Below are 9241 nucleotides of genomic sequence, written 5' to 3' on the forward strand. Positions count from 1 at the left end.
TCTCATGAGAGCGAGTCTATATTCCATCCCTATGTACTCCCTCCTGCCCATTTTCTCATAATTTTTCGTGCAAGTCAATCTATACGAACTTTGACCAAGAATATAGATAATAATACAAAGATTTACTATGATGAATAAAAATATATTTCATGAAAATTCTAAAAATATGATTCTTTTATTGTATATGTTTGTTTTTATTAATATAGATGATAAAAACTTTACGAAGTTTGACTTTGACTAAACCTTATATGCAACATATTTTGAGCAGGAGAGACGTTAATATTTGTTTTAATCCCCATGGATCATGAGATATATTCTCGATGATCATAAAATCTAGAAACAAATAATTGTTGTCTTTAAAATAACACAAACATGTATTTTTGCTTCTATAGATACTTACATCTCCCTCTTTTGGAAAGGAATCATGTGGTTTTGTAAAGCTGAACATACGGGTTATAAATGACTACTAGTAGGTATTGTGTATAGTGTTCGCTTTTGTGGGAAGATAATAGGTATGGGAACTCCAACTTAGATTTTCACCTTTTTATCTTTACATAATCCGTGATCAATAAAACTGCACTAGTCATCAAGTATGCGATTGAAATCAATTGAAACTCACCTTTAAGAGGGGTTTCGGTGAGTAACCTCCATGGTTACTTATGATATAGTTCAATATTTATATGGATAGTTTGGTTTAAAAACTTCATGGTTCTGGAGTGTAAAACCCTCAATTTTTATACGGTGTTGTAAATTTTAGGGGCATTTCCCAAGTTTTTACTCCTTTCTATTTAGAAACGTAATGTAACGAGAGTGCGGAGTTTTCTAGTTTTTACTCCTTTCTATTTAGAAACGTAATGTAACGAGAGTGCGGAGTTTTCTTAGCTAAAAGACAACAAATAATCAAGCGTGCTTGTTTTGTTCTTAACCCTAGACTTGTGGCCACCTCTTACTTGGATGTGAAGTGTTATCTGCAAAGATCTTAGTCACATAATGCAATGTCATTATTTCCACGATTATGATTGTGTTATTCTGTTGTGAATTCCCGATAAGAAAAAACATTGCAACTAATATGATTACATATGCCATGATGTGGGCCACCGGGAGAATGAGAAATGTTACTCCCGTTCTTGTTGGTCTGACTTACATGTGCTATTGGACTCATCATTATCGGCGAACAATGCATGTGGCGATTCATTCTTAAAGGCCAACTTTCCCTAGGAGTTATGTATTTTCTTTTTGTTTTTTGCCTTTTACCGTAGAGCTAGTGGCATTCTGGTGGAGGTAAGGTCACAAGGCATGAGGTTTCAGGCTTGTTTTTATTTATGTATATATGGCTACTTTTATCGAGCTTGTTTGGCTTTTACTAATAAAGAATGTATGCATCAATCGGGAGGCCGGGGTTATCCTTCTTTTTGAAAATAATGCGCTATGAAGGAAAAATATTGGATATGCTGAAGTTCTAGCTAGGGACCGTTGTGCCGCACAGAGGATATCCCTCCTACTAGACAAGTGCTTGCGACTCAAGGAAAACAAACCAACTAAACTCCTTGGCTTGAATGACATTTAGAAAAATGAGATTTGATGATATGGCACCAGTAACACTAGAGGCATTGGTGGAGGCAAAGAAATGGAACGAGATTTGAAGCTTCTGCTCAGCTCTCATGCTCAGCCTATTAAAATTTTCATGCACGTCGCCTTTTTTAATAACACCTTGGTTTCTATGATAGTTAGCCAAAATAGCCTATTCCAAAGAGGCTGAGCTAGTATTGAATGTTGTTCCATCTTTATGAAATGTAACATGGCGAAAAGTCGTATTGTTCTAAAAAAACTTGTTTGGACTATATTGTGTTGATTTGCACACGGAGTTGAAAACCTCCGTGGAAGTTGAACATATCAGAACATGTCCAAAACTTGCGTGAATTTCACACGTCTTCCAAAAGAAATCTTTAGAATAGCATAAGGCATATTTAGAAACACATTTTCAAATCGCAACGGTGCAATGAACACAACTTTACTTTTTCACTACCTCCGTCCTAAAGCTTAAGGCTTATATAATTTTTAGGAAGTCAAACTATGTAAAATTTGACTAAGTTTTTACTAAAAACCATGAACATGGAAAATGCAAAATCAGTATCATTAGATAGATAATGAAATACATTTTTGTATGGTATCTACAAAATGTTATATTTGTTGACATGATCTTCTAAAAGTTTGATCAAACTTTACTTGGTTTGAATTTTTTTTTAAATGTCATATACTTTAGAATGGAGGTAGTATTTTGCAAGCCAAGGCTTAGCCTGGTGGCTTGGATGGGCCGATGTCGTGCGCACCAATCTTTTAATGAAAAAACCTAGGGGCTCATCCCCATCTAGGCCAGTTTTTTTAGAACACAAAATCCCTCTTTTTGGCAAACATGCATGTGGGGGTGGGGGTTCTTGGGGGTGGTGCTACGGTACTTTGCGGGTATGAGCTCAGCTTGGCCGAGTTGTGAAGCTCGATTTGAGCTTCGCAATCCGGCCTGGCTGAGGGACCTTTTTCGTACAGAGTGAGCACTGCCGAGATGAACCGAGCTAGCCTAACAAACAACAATTTTTTTTTTAGAATCAGCAAATAATTAGTTGAGCTAGGTTGAGATGGCACACCCTGAGGGGCTCTTCCCTCTGTGGGCCTAGTTGTTTTTTTAGAACACAAAAGCCCATATCTTTGACATGTGAAACATGCCTAGGGCCGAGAGTCCACAGGCCGTAGCCCATCGAAACACAACCCAGTGGACTGCATTCCGTAGACTGGCTGAGCCTTATCCGCCACGTCAGTGTCAGCCAGGTCAACCCCGCGTCTTTGACCTCCCGCATCCCCAGCCACGCATCCAGCGCCCAACCCACCATCTCCACCGCCAAATACGCCACGTGGCGCAATCCTACGCCCCACGCCGCCTTGACGTGACGTAGCTCGAGCCGAGAGAGAGTAGCAGAGAGTGGGAGTGAGTGAGTAACTTTTTCAGCTCAGTTCCCACTGCGCGGATTACGCATCTCGCGCAGCGCCGCCACACATGGCCGATCTCCACCCGCCGGAGCCGGAGACCAACGGCGGCGCGGCCGCCCCCGCCGCCGCCCCCGCCCCCGCCGTCCCGCTGCCTACGGGCGACCCCGCAGCTGAGGCCGCAGCGGCGGCGGAGCCCCCCGCGCCGCCCTACTCCAAGCGCCGCCGCCGCCCCAGCGTGCGCCTCGGCGACATTGGCGTCCAGCCCAACGCCACCGCCTCCGACGCGCGCCGCCCCCGCAAGCCGTCCCACTCGCGCCCGCCGCGCCGCGCCCACCCGGACGACATCCTCGACCCCGCCGCCGCCGCCCAGCGCCGCGGCGGCCCCAAGCTCGGCCAGCGCCGCCCGCGCACGGCCTGGATCCCGGCGCCCTCGGGGCCTGGCGCCGGCGACGGGTACGAGGACGACGAGGGCCACTACTACGACGACGCCTACCAGTCCGACTCCGCCGCGGCCGCGCGGGCTAGGGTTTCGGAGGCCAGCGTCGACGAGTCGGACGGCGTCGCCGACTGGGGCCTCCCCAACGGGCGCCTCCCCGGGGCGGCCGCCTCCTACGGCGGCGTCCGGGCGTGGCTCGACGGGCTCGGCCTCGCGCGGTACGCGCCCGTCTTCGAGATCCACGAGGTGGACGACGAGGTGCTCCCGCTGCTCACACTAGAGGACCTCAAGGACATGGGCATCGGCGCCGTCGGCTCCAGGAGGAAGCTCTTCGACGCCATCCTCAAGCTCCGGACCGGCAGCGACACCGTCTCCTGAGCCCGCCCGCCCTTGGTGAGCTATTACTAGTACTAGCTATAGCTTTTGCTCTCTCCGCTTTTGTTTCCCTCTCCCCATAGAAGGCTGGTAGTAATGATGGGGGCATTAACTAATGCTGCTCTCACCAATCCTAGTAGTCTGTATATAGGTTTGATTTGATGATCACCTCATCTCTGTCACATGGCATGCCGTTGAGCAGTACTAGTTTGGAAGGAATTGTTTCAAGGAACCTCAAGTAATGAATGCAATAAGGTGAATGCAATCTGAGTCTCATATTGGGTGTTCTTGCTCATAATGGATGTTGGTCCTTCTATTCATTAGTTGCTTGATTTTGTTTTGGTAAACCACTTCCTGTCCAACTTCCTCTGCCATACTTAAATATTACAACTGAAGCTTCAATGCAGATTTTAGTGCTGAAAACAGTTAGAAATAATCACAAAATGGATATGTCTTGCTTAAGAAAAAAACATGCGCGTCTGTAACTAGATGCTTCAGGATATTGCTTTTCCTTGCCTGGGGCCTACTTTTCTTTCTTTTATATGGTTGATTCGATACAAATACTGTCCAAGAACCGCAGTACCAACATACTGCAATTGGATAGCTGTATTGAAAGAAATATACAATGGTGATGCTATCACACTCATATCCAATTTACAATATGGTCTGAGATCGTCAATTCTTTAAGTTGTTCATCACAACCCTTTTCCTTGCCATGCGGGTGTGCTCTGTTACACCAAAATAGAAGATGACTTTTAAGGAGCTTTTCCTAAAAGTCTGTTATGATTTGTTGCAACATAATTTTTTCCTGGTAAAAAACTAAACTTAGAGTAAGAATGAAATATTCCAGTATGGGGATAAAGCATATGGTCCTCATATTCACTAGTTTGCTGGTTTTCTTTTGGTTAACCACTTTCTGTCCAACTTCCCCTGCCATACTTAAAGATTACAAATGGAGCTTCAATGCAGATTCTAGTGCTGAAAACAGTTGGAAATAATCACAAAATGGATATGTCTTCAATGCTTAAGATAAAAACATGCGAGTCTGTAACTAGATGCTTCAGGATATTGCTTTTCCTGCCTGGGTCCTACTTTTCTTTCTTTTATTTGGTCGATTCAATACAATACTGTCCAAGGACCGTAGTACCGACATACTGCAATAGTTTGTTGGTTTTCTTCTGGTTAACCACTTTCTGCCCAACTTCCCCTGCCATATTTAAAGATTACAAATGAAGTTCAATCGCAAATGGAGTTCAATTGCAAAGTATATGTGTTCAATGTTTAAGATAAAAACATGTCGTGCCTTTGTAAGTTGTAACTAGATGCTTGAGGAAATTGTTTTTCCTGCCTGGGGCCTACTTTTCTTTCTTTTATATGGTTGATTCGATATAAATACTGTCCAAGAACCGCAGTACCAACATACTGCAATTGGATAGCTGTATTGAAGGAAATATACAATGATCATATCCAATTTACAATCTGGTGTGAGCCTGTGAGGTCGTCAAGTCTCTAAGTTGTTAGTCACAACCCTTTTCCTTGCCATGCGGGTGTGCTCTGTTACACCAAAATAGAAGATGATTTTAAGGAGCCTTTCCTAAAAGTCTGTTATGATTTGTTTGCAACATAATTTTTTCCTGGTAAAAAATTGAACCTAGAGTAAGAATGAAATATTCAAGTATGGGGATAAAGCTATTAGCGTCTTTAACTTAAATTTGCCTGTCATTATGAAATGAAACTCGTTTAAAATGGGCACTAATTTTATCTTATTTCATGCATGTCCATTTTAGGCATAGCAGCTGATCAGTGCTATTGCTTCAATGTACACTGTTAAGATTTCTTCCCTAGTGTAAGGTACTAGTTAGTTACCTTACAGAGCTTCTCCTCAACAGTTTCCGAGCGAAACCAGATTTCCATGACAATGTAGCAAGAGGAATGGTCGTTCCCATACATTCGCAGGAAAGGGGTGAGTGTTACAGCCTCAAAGCTGCCTATTAGAATAGACTTTTTTTAAGGGCAAGGTAAGGTTTACAGCTTTGAATATGAATGGGCAAGTTGTCCTTGGCCAGCAAAGAGGAAAACCTTACACGGTTACACCATGAGAGATTTCGTCAAGTCCTTTAGACTGACATGTGTGAGTATGTTTTTTGCTGCAAAGTAGATATAGCAAAAATATATAATCACACAAATCTCATAAAAGCAACGCCTTTCCTAGTTTTCTTTATGGCACATCAGCGCATCTTTTCCCTTTGAACAATTTCCTGATCATGGTAGGTATATATTCTCCAAATCATGCAGGGACCAGTTACATTTTTTTACATTACCTCTTCTCAAAAAACACGTGAAAGATAATTTCCTCTGAAACATGTGGATCTCTTGATTTCCTTAAAGGCCATACTTCGACGCATGCATAGAATACGTCCTTCCAAAAGGCTATGGATAGTCGGCACATGACCCCTATGAAGATTTATTCTATATCAAGTGGGAACAGCTACTATTCACTTAGGTCCAACAAAAAAGTCAGCGCCAAGTGCACAGAATGCTCTTAAATTTTGTGAAATTGCCTTTTCTCACCTCAACTTACATCAGTTATCCCTTCCTGCATGGTTCTGTACTCCTGTAGGTAACAAAGCTTGTACTGAACTTCTTGAGCATGAAATCAACCACATACTGCAGTTTCTGTCCATGAGGTCCATTTATATAAAAAATAGTGCAAGTGATCGACAACTGATCATTATGATGAAAAGTGCAATAAGTAATGTAGCTTTTCGTTAGCAAGTGAATGGCACACAAATATGCTGGTCTACTCTTCTTATGGGCTCCAACTATAATATTATGATACTATCTGATCAGCTAAACTAAATGCACTTATGTGTCCCTATGTTCTTGTAAATTCCATTTCTCCTTACATGTCCTGTCTACTGACTTTGCATTCACATGTTTCTCTTAACTGGGGTTGCTGCATTATAACTTCTATGATGAGCACAGTCCATGTAGGGAGCTCAGAGTTTCTTATCAACTTTGACAGCAATCATTTCAATGACTTTGAGACGTTAAATCCTCTTAACATATAGTCTTTCAGTTAATCTCCTGCACTCCTGCTACAGTGTAAGCTAATTTAGAATCTGAAACCCAAGGTGCTTTACATAAACAGTGTAAAGTTGAGGTTTTATTTACAAATATGAGCTTTAGAATATCATGTTAGATAATTTTTTTATGTCCTCAAGTAGTAGTCATTGAATTTGTACACAAGGACCCATACTTCACCAAGTCCACTGCCTGTTTCTGCATATTTTCCTTCCTAGTAGGAATGTTTGTATCGCGTGGTAAATGTGATAAGCTACTCTCAAACAATCAAAAGTAGGAATGTTTGTTCTATTAAAGCAACTTTATAGCTCTGTTCTGCCTACAGATCAACTTCTGCAACATAATTTCAGTTAATTTGTGATGCTATGTGTGTGAGCTCTAAAAGGTGGATTCACTTAGGCATCAGTTGTTCTTTTCTTGTATGTATTTGGAATGCCTCACACCTCTTGCACCTGTAAATGAAAAATGTAGTTACAAAACTGCAAGGTCACTGAATCTCAGAAAACAGGAAAGGAAAGAAAAAGAAGAAGACTGCAGGCTCACTGATGTAAAATGTATCATGCAACAGTTCATATCCTCGAAGTTGCATTAGTGATGGGGTCAACTCCCTAAATGCATAGAAGGAATTCTACTACAGCTGCAGCCTACATAAATTAAGAATTATTTTATGCATAGTCTGATGCTCGTGGTTGTTGTCTGTAACTGTTAAGTCACTAGATAGAGTCACCTAATTTTCTTTTATTTAAGTACTTAAGACAATTCTTCCTTCCTCTCAGGTTTTCATAAATAGCTTGGATAAGCCATATTGGGCGGTTTGATGTCAAGGGTGGAAGGATAGGGTGAGGTATCGATACATTGTAAGTTTAGATGATAGAGCCCATCCTTTTACCCAAAGCCACAGTTTCTTTGTGAAATGCCATATCCGACATGCCATGCTCTTCACTTCTCTCTCTCTCTCTGATATGAGCATTATATAATTATTGGTTCAGTTGTTTTGTGGGGATGTGTAGTGCCCTAGACCTTATGAGTGGAATTGAAAAAGCTAATGAAAACAATTCATGATATCTTACAATAATCTTTAAATCATGCTCACTTTTATGGAAAAAAAACTCAAAATGTTGTATGTATGGAAAGCGTGAAATTACTGTGTCAGCCTTGTGGGAAATGTGCCATGCCCATGCTGCAGGAAAAATGCCATACTTCTCTCTAATATTATGATTCTATGAACTTTCTCGAATTGTTGGTGTGTTCAGCTGTTGCATGGGGGGATTTTGTGGTGCATGTGAACTTTTACGGTTGGATTTTGCAAAGCTTAGGGAAAACCTCATGTGTTATACAGTATTTTCAAAACCATGATCCAAATGTACTATATATTGAAAGTGACAGGATGGCAGCAAATGTACCATGCCCATGCCGCCAGGACTGCACAGATGGTCAGCGTAGCCTAAGATGATGCCTTTGCCACACAGCAGCTAGCCTCACTCACTCTCAAGGTAACCAGTGAGAGGCTCTTTTCCATGTACATAAGTAGGGTGCTTACCTCTTTGCCATTCTTGTGAATTCTGTTCACCACTGGGATGAACAAAGGGTGGATCTGACATGGGATAGATATCGCAAGAGGTACTCGGGTAACCAGGATGACTTGCCCATGAAACCAGGTGCCGCTCTCGAGTGCCATGGTGACACTGAGAGCTCAGCTCCAAAGAGGTTTAGAGGCAAATCATGCCTGGCTATCGAAGTTGGCCTCTTGCCTCCATGTAAGACTGCCCCCTTTTGCTTGTACATAAGTAGGGTGATTACCTCATCGCCTGTCTTGTCAACTATGCTCACTGCTAAATCCTAGGGATGAAATAAGTGTAGGTCTGACATGGTATATCGTAGGAGGTTCTCAGGTAACCAGGCTGACTTGCCCGTAAAATCTAGTTGCCGCTTTGGAGTGCCACATGCACCGAGAGGTAGGCTCCCAAGATGATTTACAGGCAAATCATCCTTGGCTATCAAAGATGGCCTTGTATGTCCATGTAAGACCTCACTATCTGATTGATGATACCTGCATGTGTTGCCTGGTCATGTATTTATAAGGAGGCAGGAGCCATGGGGGTCAAGTAGAATCTTGGCGAGACGAGGCGGCGTGTTTGACACTGCTGGAATCTTGGCCTTTGACAAGCCAAAAGGTGTCGATCAACCAGATCAAATAACCAATGGGCTGCTGGATGTGAAAGATCTGTATCTGGCTGCCTTTCCTTTTTGGAGAGCATCCAGGGATTTGGATTTGGGTTTCCCTCTTTGTTCTCTTCGTGAGGGAGTTGTTGTTCAGGTTGGTTGACCAGCGAAGACAAGACATCTCCACTTGGGTTCCACTTT

At 42.5% G+C, this 9241-nt stretch overlaps 1 protein-coding gene across 3 annotated transcripts; it reads left to right on the forward strand.

Annotated features, from left to right (window-relative positions):
- Positions 1-3049: 3049 nt before the first annotated feature.
- Positions 3050-8898, forward strand: LOC124680551 (translation initiation factor IF-2-like). 3 transcript variants are annotated; one of them, XR_006995526.1, is made up of 3 exons: positions 3050-3811; positions 7654-8634; positions 8770-8898. XR_006995526.1 is itself a non-coding variant. In XM_047215601.1 (2 exons), the coding sequence occupies exon 1, from the start codon at positions 3050-3052 to the stop codon at positions 3794-3796; it is 747 nt and encodes a 248-aa protein (XP_047071557.1). In that variant the 3' UTR covers positions 3797-3811; positions 7654-8783. The 3 variants fall into 3 exon arrangements, 2 of the variants coding, with proteins under 2 accessions (XP_047071557.1, XP_047071558.1); XM_047215601.1 differs by having other exon boundaries at positions 7654-8783; XM_047215602.1 differs by lacking the exons at positions 7654-8634; positions 8770-8898 and adding an exon at positions 5683-7103.
- The last annotated feature ends 343 nt before the right edge of the window (positions 8899-9241 follow it).

This window comes from Lolium rigidum, unplaced genomic scaffold (assembly GCF_022539505.1).
Source record: "Lolium rigidum isolate FL_2022 unplaced genomic scaffold, APGP_CSIRO_Lrig_0.1 contig_19763_1, whole genome shotgun sequence".
Taxonomy (NCBI): Eukaryota; Viridiplantae; Streptophyta; class Magnoliopsida; order Poales; family Poaceae; genus Lolium; species Lolium rigidum.